Source organism: Haemorhous mexicanus, chromosome 1 (assembly GCF_027477595.1).
Source record: "Haemorhous mexicanus isolate bHaeMex1 chromosome 1, bHaeMex1.pri, whole genome shotgun sequence".
NCBI lineage: Eukaryota > Metazoa > Chordata > Aves > Passeriformes > Fringillidae > Haemorhous > Haemorhous mexicanus.
The window spans coordinates 955,460-970,605 of record NC_082341.1 but is presented as its reverse complement, the minus strand read 5'-3'; the positions used below and the strand labels follow the sequence as shown (position 1 = coordinate 970,605).

Sequence of the window (15,146 nt, the reverse complement as noted above, 5' to 3'; positions counted from 1 at the left end):
TGGGGCTGTCTGCGTGCTGCTGTCCTGGCTAGATGCCATGGTGATGGTGCCCTACCTCTCCCTGTGGGCACTGAGGCCACAGAATAATCGGGGGGGAGGAGGGAAGAGGCTCTGATTGTCCATGCCAGCCTTTGGGCTGCATGGGCTGGGCTGGAGGATGCAGCCACCCCGCACACAGGGAGCCAGGCTGGAGCCACAAGCTGATAATGATGCGTTGAGTTTTAGCTTTCATGTTTTTTGGATTCTGTGCTGCTTTGGTGTGGAGCTCTGAGCTTCATGTTAAGTGTTAGCACTATCTCTTCACACGATAGGTAGACTAAAGAATCCTTTTCTAGCTTGAGACCAAGGATACAAGATCCAGGCCCAAAAAGTAATACCAGCAGTGAATTGAAGAAAGAGAAAGAAGGAGGATGGAACTTCATAACCTAAAGCTGTAATTGGACAATTAACTCCAATATTCAAATGGACCGGGACCTCTAAGTGAGAGACCTTGTGAGCCTTCCTCCATTTTGTGCCTACTTTGGGTCCATCTTGGGTGTAGTCCTGGCCAGGGTACTGCCCAAGATGTAGTCATTAAGGCCTTTTACTAAATTCCTACTTTATTCTTTAACTTTGTTTAGCCTCTGTTGTACGTCAACCTTCATAAGGTCTCAGTTCTGGCACCCCAGATGGGACAGAACCCACAATCCCTGGCCTAGGAAACCAATGTCTTATCCATTAGTGGTGTTAACTGCTCAAAAAGTTTGTAAAAAGGAAAATGTTCAGGGAGTGATAGCAGGAGTGAGGGAAGAGCAGCAGGAGCCAGGGTGTGATGGCGGTCTCTGAGATCTGGCGTGCTCAGGGAAGGAGCAAACACCCCACTGTCTAATCCAGGAACCAGCATTGTGTGACTGCCAGGGCCCAGGCAGAGTAATACAGCTTGTGGGTCGTGTTCTGGAGATCTCCTGGATCCAAAGCAATCAGCTGGACCCAACGGCCTCTGGAACCACCAGAGAGACATGGCAGAGGATTTGCCAGAGGCTGGACAGTAAGATCTGCCAACCCTGTGCTAATGAGAAGCTGTGTGTCCTAAAGAGTTTATGTGGAGTAGAAGTGGGGCACTGTCAAGTCTCCCTTCTCCTTCTCATCTTTCCGTGAACCCCATCCTGGTGTCGCAGGGTGTGCACTTCCTTATTTCCCCAGCCGCTCACCAAATGCCTCATAAAGTGGTTTTTGTTCTCATGGAGAGCTCTTTTGATGAGGAAGTATGTGGGAAGTGCTCTTTGTCTCAGCGAGGCGGTGTTATCTGCTCAATTTGTGCCTTTTTTCCTTCATGTTCCCCGTTTTCCCCTCACGCCCAGGCTAAAGGGAGATGGCCGGAAACAAGGCGGCAAAGCGGCGCAGCTGTGAGGCGGGAACTACATTCCCCAGCATGCAATGCAGGGCGCGGTAACGCGGCGAGCCTGCAAGGGATACTGGGAAATGTAGTCCTCCCCCGCACTGGCGCGCACCCCGGCCCGGGTTTCCTGGTGTTTCTATTGGTCCAGAGCGACGCCAAGCAACCGCCGTGGGCGGGGCCTGGCCGCGGCGCCGCCGTTCCTACTGGCCGGGGCGCGCGCGGTGGGAGGGGAGGTTTGAAAAAAAACAACCCGCCCCCCGCGGGGCTCCGCGCGCTGATTGGCTGAGCCGCGGTTTGGCGCCAGCTTCGGAGCGGGCGACGGGTACCGGTTGGGGTCAAAACGCTGCGGCGGCCGCGCTGACGGCAGGGACGGGACGGCTGCGCTGGATTCCCGTTCCCCCTCCGATGGATCCCACTCCGAGCGCTTCCCACCGCCGCCGCCTCCTGCTTCTCTCGCCGGCGTCCCCCGCCTCGCCCGCCGTGGTCAAGGCGCTCTTTCAGGATGAGCTCTCGCCTGTCTCGGACCTCCGCCTCACCATGGAGCAGCTGGGGCGCGGGTGAGTCGGGGCCCGGGCACTCTCCTTTTTCTCGCCGCTGTCCTGATCCCCCCCAAAAAAGCGAGGTTTGGAGGCTTTACCTCCCGCTTCTTCCTCCCGCACCGAGAGCTTCCTTCTTCTTTCCGCCATCCCTACGAGCCCTCCCGGGCACTTTGTCCCCTCTCCAGATCGTTTTCTTCCCGCTCCCGGACCCGAGGCCTAGGGAGGCTCCCCCATATATAAACCCCCCACGGCCTCCTGGAGTCGTTTTCCTTCCGTTCCATCCATCCCCGTAATTCCCTCCCGCGCAGTGAAGCCTTACGGAATTCCCGCCCGCCCCCCCGAAAGGAAAAACCCCAAACCGCCCTGGGATGCCTTCATGCCCCTCTGAAGCCCCAAAGCCCCAGGCATGTCCTGTAACACCCCCTTCCCCAGGCCCTCCGGAACGTCTCTGCTCCCTCCTCGCCCCTTCCAGCTCTCAGGAGAGCTCTCATTTCCTTCCCGAAGGAAGGCCTCGGGGTGCTCCTGCCGTCACCCCAAAACACAGCGAGGCCTCGTGGATCCCTCCTTTTCCTTTCCCCCACCCCCCAGAGGAGGCCTCGGGGGTCTCTCCGTGCCCTTCTGCCCCGGGCAGTGAGGCACTGAGGGCTCCTCCTGCCCGCTCTCCTTCAGCCCCGCTCCCCACGCTCCAGCCCAGGCCTGCAGCACCCCTTCTCCCAGCCCTTCCCCCAAAAACGGCGCCTCCCGGAGCTGTTTCTTCTCCCCACGCCCACCCACGAGGCCTCAGTTTTAGCCCTCCCACCCTGCAAACCTCCATGTGTGCCTTAGTGTCCCCCACCCCTTTGCTGGTGCCTCCCTCTGTTCTCGCCTCCTGCCCCCATCCCGCATGGATGCAGGCTCTGGGACACCTTCCCCCTGCCCTGGTTCTGCTCTGGGCATCCCCCTCCCTCCTGAGCCCTTCCCTGGCCTTCCCTGTCTCCCACAGATCCCTTTGTGTCCCTTCCGTGTCCTCCTGCCCGCCCTGTTCCATCCCAGCCCTGTTCCAGGTGCTGCAGCCTGTGCTCTGCAGCTGCTCCCGTTCCCCAAACTGCAGCCACAGCTGCTCCATTTTGCTGCTCTCTGAACTCCTCTAATCCCATTATTCCCACAGTCCCTCCCTTGTGTGGCTCCTGTTTTGTCCTGGCCCACTCAGGTCTCAATGACCCTCCCGGGTTTTATTTGTTGATTTTCTGTCATTCTCATTTCTGCCACCACCTGCTTTATGGTCCTTCCTTCCTTCAGATTCCTGGGATTCCTGCAAACCACTGGCAGTGCCCCCTTGGAAGTTACTCAGCCCTTTGATTTTGTAGCCCTGGCTACTTTTTTTTTTTTTTAATGAACCACTTGCTGGAGCCTCCTCAAGTAGCTTTTCCCTTATATGTGTGGGGCTCCATATGATTTTCTTCTCTCTCAGTACTGAGGTTTAGCAGATAAAACAAAATTTGGGAAGTAACTATTTATCAAAATGGGTTTGAATTAGAAATTTGCCAATTTTCTCTATGCAAAACCTGAATTAAAGGGGTGGCTGCCAAAGAGGATTGCAGCTCCAGGAAGGATAACTGGGCTCTGGGAGGAATCCAGGGGATGCCCACCTGTGCTGTACCTACCTGCAGTGTTGTGTTTCTTGCTTTTAAAGCAAATTCCAAACTCTCCTTTCCAGGCAGCATGAAAACCTGGACCAAGACGTGGGAACCAAAAATGGATTGCACAGATCAGCCTCTTCAGAGTCCACAGACTCAGGTGGGGCTGCCTCAATTAACAAATACTGATTAGGAATTGGAAAGCAATGCACTTCTACATGGCACCTGGGCTTTGGAGAGAGAACTGGCCCTTGGAAGTGGGGAGGCAGGTGGTATATGTATAACATTTTTTTTTTTTTTTTTGCTTTAATTGTCCTGGAGACTGTGAGCAGTAGGGAGGGAAAACAAGTCCTCACTGTGTTAGAGCTGGTTGATGATCTGAAACCCCTCAGTTCTGGTACTTCCTGGGAGGATTTCCTGTTTTTCACACGTTTTATCACTGAAAATGAAATAAGCTCTCACCCCATAACTTGTAGATTCCCTCTGGTGCTTCATTGCTCCAGCTGAGGGAAATCACTGTTTCCACCTGGATTCATGCCCCATTTTGAGGGCACTTTCAGCCTAAAAAAGAACTTTGTGAAGTGCTAAAGCAGGAGTGCAGCTCACAAACCTCTGAGCAGGACGGAGCAACCAGCCTTGCTAAATCCTCACTTTCTGGGGCTCCTCAGGAATCCGTGCTGGAGTGACTCTGGATGTGTCTGAAATGCTCTGGGGCTATAAAGTTGTGCTTGCTTTGTGCTTCCTCTTAATTCCAGGACATTCAGAAGGGCCTTTTGGCTGCTTATTTTTGGGAATAAGCCCAAAATTTCTTCATAGGTGTAACTAAAAACATAGCTTAAAAAACCCTTGAAGGACTAAATTGTTTATTAAGGTGTGTGTGAGAGAATAAACAGAGGATTCCACGCTGAGTGCCAGCCCAGGCAGGGCTTGGGGGGCTTTTTTAAGTTCTCAAGCCCTGGCACTTGGTGATCCACAGCCAAACCCCACGGTGGGGAGTGGCTGTCACTCTTTTTTTATTCTGCACCAGGTCAGGCTGCAGGTGGGACTTTGCACATGGATTTCCTGGGTCTTTCTGTGGAAATCTGCAGCAGTGTGTGATACTCCCTGGGTATAAATCAGTGGGAAATCTGTGTCTCCTCTGCAGGTTTGGCTTTGGATTCTCCCGGCCCTGCGACCTCACACGACACCATGGAGGACATGTGAGTGCCCCTGTGTCAAACCTGGCCTTGTTAACAAACGTGGGCTGAGGAGGCCTGGGCAGGGTTTTCCTCTGCTAGCACAGTGCCCTGGGGCTTCCCTGCTGCACCTCTCCATGTGCTCCAGAGTTCTGGGATGCTGGGATTGGCCCTGCCCCTGCCCAGGGCACTGCAGTGCTGCCTCTGAGCAGGGTGTTGTGCCAGCCACATGGCACTGGCACCTGCCTGCAGCCTGGGGCTGCACCAAGGTCTGCCTGAATTGCACCTTTTACCATTTGGCTAAGGCTGTGCCTTAAGAACCACAGAACCATTTAATTTGGCAAAGACCTCTAGGACCTTCAAGTCCAACCTTTGATCTTTTGCTTTTAGGTTTGAGAAAGCAATCAAATCCAGCAGGCTGAAGTAAGTATAATTCAATTTTAAATTCTTCCTCGGTGTCTCTTTTAGATTATGGAATTGGGGGGTGATTTCTATTCATGTTACTGCCTTTTAAAGCAAAATGTTGAAATAAATTTTGGTTCTTTTTCGTTGTAGCCTTCGAATACCTTTCAGAAGAATCCATTCCCTGCCAGTAAGTGAGAGTGGGATTGATGTTTCATACATGTTAAAGGCTTTAGCATGGCTTTGGTTGAATGCATTTAGTTGAATGCTTGTTAATTTTCTGGCTTCAACACCAGCTGCTGGGGTGCTTAATGTCAGAGCTGCAGTTTGTAAATTCCCAATCTCACTTAATTTAGTGTGAAATTTCTGTGGTGTGGCTCTGTCACTGCTGCACTGAAGCATTTTGGTCCCTGTACCAAGATGTCAGCAGGGGATTCCTGCACAGGGTGTGCAAAATTTGTAGTCAGAGGCTTTCCAGTCTTTGTTAACCCCTTTAGTGCTTGAAATGTTCTTGTGCAAGGACTGCTGCACAGGCCTGACCTGTCCCTTCTGTGTTGTAGCAAAGCCTGCTGGGCTGCAGCCCTGCTCTGAAGAGAAACCACTCTGACTCTCTGGACACTGATGCTTTCCAGCCTTTGGAACAGGATGAAAATAAGGAAAATGTGAGTGCTCTTTCCTGATGCCTGTGGGAGGGGAGGGACAGCTGGATTAGCACATCCCTGCACAGGGCATGTGATGGGAAAGGCTTCAGTTACTGCCTGCCAGGCTGTTCTTCAGGCACAACCACCTTTAGCTCAGTTTTTCTGAAGAGAACTTGCAGCTCTGATTAGAGTGGCTGCAAACTGTTGGCAGGTTAATAAAAATTGGGAAGACTTTGCCCAATTCTGCCTTGGTGCCACTGACCCTGACTCCTTTCTGGCTGTGGCAGGGGAAAATCTGTTCCCACTGCTTGCTCTGGGCAGGAGCTGCCTCCAGAAGGGGTTTGGGGAGGTCACCCCTGGCTATCCCCACTGCTGCCACGGGGAGCCCTGGTTCCTCTTGGATTCAGTGTCCTGGGTCTGCCCTGGCTGCTGGGAATCCTGTGGGGGATGAGGTGTCAGGACACAGCCTTGGCTGCCTCCAAGAATGATTTATTTATTCTGCAGAGAATTGACAAGAACAGAGAAGCCCTGAAGCCTGGAGGTGATGCCAAGAGCATAAATGCTGGATTATGTTAGATGAAGCACTGCTGTAACATCTTTAATTTGAAAACATTCACCTTCAGCCTATTCCTGTTGGCAGCAGGGAGCTTAAATCCAAAATGTCAGGCAGTTTAAGAAATTGGAAAAGATAAAAGGATCCAAGGAGCTGAACACAGTTTGTGATTTTGGTAAAATGATCATTTTGCTGTTTTTATTTCAGGAATCCTTTGAGTTCAAGAAGCCAACCAAACCAGCTTCTCGTGGCTTCCGTGATGGGAGGGGTGTTCCTGGAGCAAGGCAGAATTCATCTCCAGCTCAGGTACTTGGTTCTTTTCAGCTAATTCTCACCTAATGCTCTGGGATCAAAAGAACCAAATCAGGGTTCTAAAGTGGTGATGGCAGTCAGGTGCCAGATAGAAAAACTTATTTATCTGCCAGATAAGAGAATTCTTCTCACCTTTGGCTCATGAGAAATTTGAAACATTGTTCTGGGAAAGATGAGTCAGGACAGTGCTGGGGTTCTGCTCAGTAAGGGAAGGGAGTGTGGACATTGATTTGGATTGAAATGATCAGTAAAGCTGATACTGAATGTTCAGGCACATGCATTTGGAACAACAAACCAAACTCTGTAAATGCAGCTGGATTTTGTGTCCAGATGTGACATCCAGGGAGAAAATTTACCTTTTTCATACCCTGTTTAGAAAAAGCAACTGAAAAACCATTGTACAGAAACAGAGCTGGGGGCCAAGCCTTGTCTCAGCTCCCTGGATCCAGCAGCCCTTCCAGAATCCTGCTGATCCCTGCCTGTGCTGCAGCTGAGGGCTGGGGATAGCCACGGTGTTCCCTGGGGTGCAGAGAGCCCTGGTGGCCCCTCCTTGGCTGCAGCATCCTGCAGGGAGCAGAGGGAATGCTGTTAAAACTCCCTCTGTCTCCCCTCAGCTGCCCATGGGGGAAACAGCCTCTGGGGAACAGGAGAACTCCAGGGCAGCCTTCCTGCAGCAGCATTCCCTGCCCTCCTCGGAGAGTGAGGATGATGATGGCTTCATGGAGCTGCTGGATGACCAGGACTTGAAGGTGTGTGCAGAGGGGATGGGGTGGAGATCCCCAGATCAGCTCTGCCTGATGTGTCTGGTGTGCTCTGGCTGCAGTCAGGGTGCTCAGGCTGCACCACCCTGGAGTTTTGGGAATCACAGAAGCCCAAACTGCTGGCTTGGAAGGGACCTTAAAGCTTAGCTAGTTCCAATCCCCTTCACATGGGCAGGGACATCTCCCACAAGGAGATTAATTAGTTCTCATCATCTTTTCTAACTCACACTGGGGTGTCTTTATCTTATAAATGCTCTTTCCTAGTGCAGCCAGTGGGATTTGTTGGGGGTCTGAACAAGTGAATTCTTTTTAGTTTGAGAACTGAGGGAATTATTTGAACAGTTGGCATTTTTCTTTAGCAACTTGCTGAAAAAGTCAGAGGTGGTGATTGCTTTGAGCCACTTGGATACAAAACTGCTTCCAAGGGAATTTGAAATGCTTAAAGCCCCGGAGGCTCCTCTTTGTTAATCAATCAATGAATTGACAAACTCACCTTCTCCAGCACAGTTCCATTATTTCCTGAAGAATTGCACTTATGATGGAGTTCAGCCCCTGCAGCTGCTCTGGGAGCGGAGTGCAGCTGGAAGGTTCACCTGAGCCAGGCAGGAGCTGTACCTGCAGTGTCTGTGTGAGGGATGAGCAGGCTTTCCCTCTCTTGCAGAACCACGAGGAGATGCCCTCGGACGTGTCCAGTCTCTGGACGGCGCCGCTGGTCATGAGGAGAGCGGACAGTCGGGTGAGTGTCCCCACCAAGGACAGGGACTGTGTCACCCCTCTGTCTCCTGCATCCCTGAGAGCAGAACAAGCCCTGGCATAACCCCCTGCACAATTCCCTTATCTCTGGAGCAGTCACCTGGCAGACTTTGTCAGTGTGGAACAATTGGTGTTTATAGGAATAGAATTTCTTCTTGCACTTCATAAATGTGAGAAGATCTTGACTTCCCTTATCAGAATCTTGGCATACGTGGAATTCACTCTGCAGGGACTCACCTGGAATGCTGTAACCTGATGCTTTGATAACAGACTGGGAAAGGAGCTCCAGCAGAAAGCTCCTTAATCTGCTGATAAATTGGCTGCTAATTGATGTAGAGCACTTTGCTGGCTCTTTATCTTGCTTATGGTGCCCCAAGCTCCCCCAGTAACAAGTGTTACTGGAAATGCAAAGCCTGGATAATTCAGATTAACAGCCCCCTGTTGCTCTGCAGGGGTGGTGCCTTAAATGAGGCCCAGTCTGGAATCATCTGAAAGCCTCAGTTGTGTTTATTTTCTTTTATAAACCTTTGCTGGACAACTCGACTCCTCTCCTCCCTCCTAGGCCAAGCGGTGCCGGCTCTTTGGCTCTTCATCCATGTCAGGCATTGCAGGAAGAACCACCCAGAAAAGGCTGGAGAGGTCTCAGGAGGAGAATTCTCCAGGGAAAAGCAAGAAGAGGAAAAGCCTGCCCGGAACTTCCGAGGACTCCACGGTTGGTGGCTCAGCATCCAGTTTGTGACGCAGAATTGATGAGGGGAGATGCAGAGTTGGGGTCTGGTTTCTGAAGGTTGGTGGGAGCTTTTCCAGGTGGATTGTTGGGGCTGCAGTTCCACAGTCCTGAACCTGAGCTCTGCCCTGAGCAGGGAAGCTGAGGGGGCAGTTCAGGGCTTGGGAGTGCACTCCAAGCTGTCAGCTGTGGGAAACAGGGAATGTCTGCCCTCATGGATCTCTGACCTGTGTCCTGCAGAGCCTGAAGCTGGTGAGGACCCAGCCCTCCACAGCAGAGATCGAGAGCATTTTGGACAGTGACCAGAGGGACCTTATCGGGGACTTCTCCAAGGTAATTCCAGAGATTCCATGGCCAAGTGTTGAATGAAGTGTTTCAAGGGCCTCTCTTGGTGGGCATGTCTCAAACCAGCTGAGAAAAACACTTCCCTTTAGAGAGGCTCTTCTGTTCCCTCATAAACCTGCCTTGCTTCTTTGGGCTTGATCTTGGAGGTCTTTTCCAACCTTAACAATTCTTTGGTCTTCAAACAACCAGGAGAGGCTGTTGGTGAGAAGGGGATGGCCCAGGCTGGACACAAACTGCTCCATTTGTGGTTAAAGCCCTATAAAATCCTCTAGTGTAGGAGCCAAAAATGAAATCCTGTGCCTGATTTTAGCATTCTTAGGAGCTTTAACTCCTGCAGAGGTTCTGGCCAGCAGAGTGTCTGTCAGAGAGTGAACTGCTGGATGCTGTGCTGTCACCCACGTGACTCACAGCTGGAATTTTCTCAATCCTGTCTCTTCCAGAGTTATTTATTTGACACTGTCGATGGGAAACATCAAGATTTAAAATACATCGACTCCGAAATGGTGAGTGCTCCAAGGAAGCCAGAAAAATTCTTTAGTGGGGGTTGGGGAACAACACAAAAATGGCTTGAAACAACTGAACTCTGGTTTTTGTGCTCTTTTTTTCTCAGATTGTGTCTGTGCTGACTGGGAAGTTTGAGAGCTTCATCAAGCAGTGTGTGATAATTGACTGTAGATACCCCTATGAGTATGAAGGGGGGCACATCAAGGTATGTTGGCCCCATAAGAGCAGTGCAGGTGGGCTGAAGCTGCAGCCTGGGGTCACTGGGATCCCTGTGGGGCTGATTTTTATCCAAGCCCCTGTGGATATGTTATTCCTGAGGGGCCCCTCTGGGATCCTGTCATGCTCACCCACTGCCTGGGTTTGGACCCTGAGCCCACTTGTGGGCCATGAAGTGGCTGTTCCCTCAGAAGAGGGGACATCCTGCTCTCTGTAAGCAGAGGAGGGACATGTGGCCCTCAGGGTGACAGAGGTTCCTGAGGAGAATGTGACACTCAGTGTCAGCATCCTTGTATCTCAGGAGGCTAAACTTGGAATGCTAAACTTCATTTCAGTGACAGACTTCAAAGGAAAAATGGCTGTGTAAAACCAGGAACAGGTCACCCAGACCTTGTGGTGTTAGAGCCCCTTTCAGTGGCTAGAGAGGCTCCAGCAGAGCTGGAGAGGGACTTGGGACAAAGCATGGACAGGACACAGGGAATGGCTCCCACTGCCAGATGAGATATGGGGAAGGGATTCCTGGCTGAGGAATCACACTGAGCCACTTCCAGACTGTCCATGGTGCCCTGGTGGGGTTTGGAGCTGTGCTGGGAGAGGGTTCCAGGCTGTCCATGGTGCCCTGGTGGGGTTTGGAGCTGTGCTGGGAGAGGGTTCCAGGCTGTCCATGGTGCCCTGGTGGGGTTTGGAGCTGTGCTGGGAGAGGGTTCCAGACTGTCCGTGGTGTCCTGGTGGGGTTTGGAGCTGTGCTGGGAGAGGGTTCCAGACTGTCCATGGTGTCCTGGTGGGGTTTGGAGCTGTGCTGGGAGAGGGTTCCAGACTGTCCATGGTGCCCCAGACTGTCCATGGTGCCCTGGTGGGGTTTGGAGCTGTGCTGGGAGAGGGTTCCAGACTGTCCATGGTGTCCTGGTGGGGTTTGGAGCTGTGCTGGGAGAGGGTTCCAGAGCTCCTCCAGCAAACCCAGCTGAGGAATTGGTTCCCAAGGGAGTGGGATGAGTTGGTGGCTGTTCCCCTCAGTCAGTGCCTGGACTCTGCCCTGCAGGGTGCCATAAACCTGCACATGGAGGAGGAGGTGCAGAATTTCCTGCTGAAGAAGCCCATCCAGCCGTCGGAGGACAAGCGCGTCATCGTGGTGTTCCACTGCGAGTTCTCCTCGGAGCGGGGCCCGCGCATGTGAGCTCCTCTCCCTGGGACAGGGGTTCCCACTGCACTGGGAGCACTGGGAGGGGCTGGGCTGGCTCCACATGCTGTGCACGGGGTGGTTGTCACCTCTGGCAGGGTTTGGGACAGCCTGGGAGGTGAGGAGCCGTGCTGGGCCTGGGCTGGAGCACTGCAATGTTCAGAGGGGAAAGGAAAAGCCTCTGAGCTGTGGCTGTGGGGCTGCTCAGGCTCTCCCTGACATGCAGCTCCAGCTCCTCCTTCAAGGGCTGGGGGGTTTGGGGTGCAGCTTTGGGAGTTACTGGGTGAATGTGGGATTTAACACAGGATTTTCCCCTCTGCAGGTGCCGGTTTGTGAGGGAGCAGGACAGGCTGAGCAATGAGTACCCCAACCTGCACTACCCAGAGCTCTACGTGCTCAAGGGGGGCTACAAGGATTTCTTCTCGAGGTGCCAGGTGGGTAATGTGGATTTCTCATCCCTGGAATTGTCCAAGGCCAGGTGGGAAGGGACTTGGAGCATCCTGGGACAGTGGAAGGTGTCCCTGCCCGTGGCAGGGTGTGGAATAAGATATTTTAGGTTCCTCCAACCCAACCTTTCTATGGTCTCTATCACACACAGATAAATAATATTGATTTCTTCCTACTCAAACTTCTCCTTGGGCAGAGTAGTTTGGCTGGGGGTCTTTTCCTCCTCTCTCTGTTTCATTGGGCTGCTCCCAGAGCAGCTCAGCCTGTTCCATGTCTTGGAGCTGTCTTCCTGCCATAACTGAAGGGCTTTTCCACTTGTCTCAAGTAAAATAGAAGTGGTTTCTGCCCCTTTAGAACAAACTGTCACGCAGAGAAAGGATTTCAGCCTGCTCAGAGCAAGGGAGAAGACAAGGCTTGACAGTAATTGCTGGATAATAAATGGAAACCTGAGGTCTTGTACAGTCCTAGTCCAGCAAAATTGAAAACCTGAGCTTGGAGTTTGCAGCATCTAATTGAGACAAGGAAACTAAAACCCACCCCCTAGCTCTTCCCAGCACTTCAGGGCTGGGATTTCTCCTGTCCTTGGCTCCTGCAGCATTCCCGTGGTCCCAGTGCTCCTGGGATCTGTCCCGCTGCTGTGACACAAACGGGCCTCAGCTCCTCAGGCCCCCACACTTCCAGTCATCCCCGGGAGATGGGAGATACCTGGCCTGTCCACGGCCAGCTGGATGGGGCTGTCAGCTCCTTCCCTGGGGGATGCTGGCTCTCCCAGCACTGCAGCTGATGGCAGCCAGTGCTGCCTGGGATTTGGCTCTCCCTGCGATCTGCTGCCTCCCCTGGGCTGAGGGACACCCGGGGTTTGGGGTGTCCCCGTGGACTTTGGGCTGTCCTGAGGAGAGGGCACCGAGGCCTCAAGGTGGCAGCACGGGACAGCCGAGGGCAGCTCCCTGGGAGCTGGGAGCTGTCCCGAGACACACGGATCGTGGAATGCTCGGGGCTGGAGGGGACCCGCAGTGATCATTGGTCCCTAAATCCACGACCTTGCCATGATCAGCCACCCTGCTCTGAAAAACTGAGCTGGAACATCCTTCCAGTCTGTGCCTTGCAAGGTGAACTCTCAACCAGCTCAGCCTGTGTGTTGTCTGCCAGGAAATTTGGGATGAGAGCCCTGTACACAAAGCCCTTGTTTTGATGGCTGTAACCTGAATCTCCCTGGGCTCTGTGTCTGCCTCGGAGCTCCTGCCTGGAACGGGGGGGTCTGTCCCTGTTTGCTCCAGTGGCTGCTGGTGCTGGGATCAGCACCCTGGTGACACTGAGGTGACCCCAGCTCCTGTTTCCCCAGAGCTTCTGCGAGCCCCAGAGCTACCGCCCGATGCACCACAAGGACTTCAAGGAGGACCTGAAGAGGTTCCGCACCAAGAGCCGGACCTGGGCCGGGGAGAAGAGCAAGAGGGAGATGTACAGTCGGCTCAAGAAGCTCTGAGGGCTGCAGGGACCTGCAAGGACTGCCCAGCCTGGGGGCTGCAGTGGGACAGCCACGTGTTCCTGTGCTCCCACCCCCTGGGCTGTCTCCTCCCTGGGATCACCTGGACCTCGGCCCCGCGAGCCGGATTCCGGCTGGGAGCTGCCTTGGGATTCTTTTGGTTACGTTGCTTCGTGAAAATGTTGTGGCTTCTTGTGTTGTGTGACACCCCCAGCTCACCCAGGGAGGGTGGGGACAGCCTCGTGGGGCTGGGCTAGGTGTCAGCACTGCCAGGGAATTGTAGTGCCTGTTAATTTTTTAAATGCTTAATTTTATTTAAATACAGTCAAATGAAGCCAATACTGCCGCGGTTGGATCATCTGGATTGTACTTAAACCTTGTTTCTGCTCCAGGGTGACCTGCTGGAGGGGATTGGGGGTCATTGTTTTTCTCAATGCAGTTTTGGTTCTGTGTAGCATTGTGGGAAGGAAAATGGGAAATATCCCAGGATGGCTCAGGATTCCCACCTGCAGGAAGCCTTGGGAGCCCATCTAAGGGAAACTGGTCATTGTTCATAAATGCACGTTCACCTCGTTCACTCCAGGGTGTTTCATTTCATGGGCTGTCTGTGGTGGTTCTTGGGGAGTTGGTGCTTTGGTGGAGGGAGAGGTTTTGGGAGCTGAGGGGGTCCAGCAATTGGGTGATCCCAGGATTCTCAGCAGTGTCGCTGCTGCCTCTGAGCCTGTGAGTTGTTGTTCTTACCCTGGAACGTTGCCAGAGCAGATCCTGGCTGTGAGGGATCCCAGAAGCTGCTCTGATTCTGACACTGCCTCCCTGGGGGTGGCTGTGGGCACCTCTCCATCTGCCAGGAAAGGCAGGAGGAGGAATTTATCTGTGGGGGAAGCAGAATTTCCTCAGCTGTCTTGGACCCCCAGCTGAGGAAGTTCTGCAGTCCCAAACTGCTTTGCTGCTGGTTTCGGGGTCACTTCAGCCCCAACTCCTAAATCCATCTTCCTCACACCAACTTCCAGGTGAAAACTGGTGCTCCTGGGAAGCTCCACATGCCTGGAAACTTCCTGGTTCACTCTGTTGTATGCATGTCAAAAAATACTGAAATGGGGGTGCCTTATGTGGAATTTTAACTTGCTTTTTTTTGAAACCTATTTCTTAAAACCTGCTGTTAATCCTTTTGCTCCCAAGAGGATTAAACTTGAAATTCTTTCTTGTTTAAAAAAAAAAATGGAATTTGCTGTTTTCCCTCAGAGCTGAATCTCTTGAATGGGGAGATGATGAAATGTTAAATCAGACTTGATGGTTAAGATTTTCTCCCATTCCCTTGGGAAAGGCTGAACTCTGGGAAGGGGATGTGGGGTGCTGGAGAGTCAGGAAAGGTCACTGAGTGCCCCAAACTGCCCTTTGGTCCAGCCCAGGGGTGAAGCAGGATCTCTCAGTCCCACTCTGCCATCCAGCAGTTGCGTCGTGGGAATGTTTTAACTCCTCCTCCTGTCCAGAAGGAGCAGATGGACACTGGCCTGGGTCAGGACGCTCCTTTCCAAGGTCACTCAGCTGCAGCACAACCATGGCAGCAGTCTGTTCACAGCTGCACTTCCCCTCACTCTGCTCCTTGTCCCACCCTCCTGGTGCTCAGGGTGTGGAGTGAGTGGTGTGGCTGTGTCCCAGCAGTGCAGGGATGGGGAATGGCTAAAACCCCAGAGGGGTGCAGAGGAGACCCCCTTGTCCATGTCCCAGCCCACCTCGTTCTGTGTGCTGGGGGTCCTGGGGAGGGAGAGGGATCTAAACAAGGATCCAAACTCAAAACTGAGAGATTGCTGTGGGCACAGGGAGTAAAGTCCTAAAACCCCAAGTTGCTGCCTGCACCTCTCCTTGCAGCAGGACATGGATGAGCTGCTTGCTCGTGGTGGCAGAACCCCAGCCTGGGGGAGGATGCTTTTTGTGTCTTTGCTTGTTGCTTCCAGGATAAACTCCCAGAGCAGCTGTGGCTGCCCCAGGATCCCTGGCAGTGCCCAAGGCCAGGTGGGAGCAGCCTGGGACACTGGGAGGTGTCCCTGCCATGGCAGGTGGGCACTGGGTGGGCTTTGAGGTGCCTTGAATCCAAACCATTTGGGGCTCCACCATCG

General features: G+C 53.0%; 1 protein-coding gene across 2 annotated transcripts; it reads left to right on the top strand.

The window, feature by feature from the left end:
• The first annotated feature begins 1,686 nt into the window (after positions 1–1,686).
• CDC25A (cell division cycle 25A) lies at positions 1,687–13,606 on the top strand. 2 transcript variants are annotated; one of them, XM_059873437.1, is made up of 16 exons: positions 1,687–1,935; positions 3,614–3,693; positions 4,678–4,732; positions 5,099–5,131; positions 5,264–5,300; positions 5,671–5,772; positions 6,512–6,610; positions 7,231–7,365; positions 8,039–8,113; positions 8,693–8,842; positions 9,098–9,190; positions 9,643–9,705; positions 9,813–9,911; positions 10,962–11,092; positions 11,422–11,533; positions 12,889–13,606. In XM_059873437.1, exons 1-16 carry the CDS (start codon positions 1,784–1,786, stop codon positions 13,027–13,029), a joined length of 1,557 nt encoding a protein of 518 aa, XP_059729420.1. In that variant the 5' UTR covers positions 1,687–1,783; the 3' UTR covers positions 13,030–13,606. The 2 variants fall into 2 exon arrangements, with proteins under 2 accessions (XP_059729420.1, XP_059729511.1); XM_059873528.1 differs by lacking the exon at positions 7,231–7,365.
• Positions 13,607–15,146: the final 1,540 nt, after the last annotated feature.

Bases quoted from the DNA above. Each gene is read 5' to 3' on its own strand.
- CDC25A (XM_059873437.1), top strand. From the start codon at position 1,784: ATGGATCCCACTCCGAGCGCTTCCCACCGCCGCCGCCTCCTGCTTCTC. The intron at 5,132-5,263 runs GTAAGTATAATT...TTTTCGTTGTAG, and splicing joins ATCAAATCCAGCAGGCTGAA to CCTTCGAATACCTTTCAGAA. The intron at 9,191-9,642 runs GTAATTCCAGAG...TGTCTCTTCCAG, and splicing joins TTATCGGGGACTTCTCCAAG to AGTTATTTATTTGACACTGT.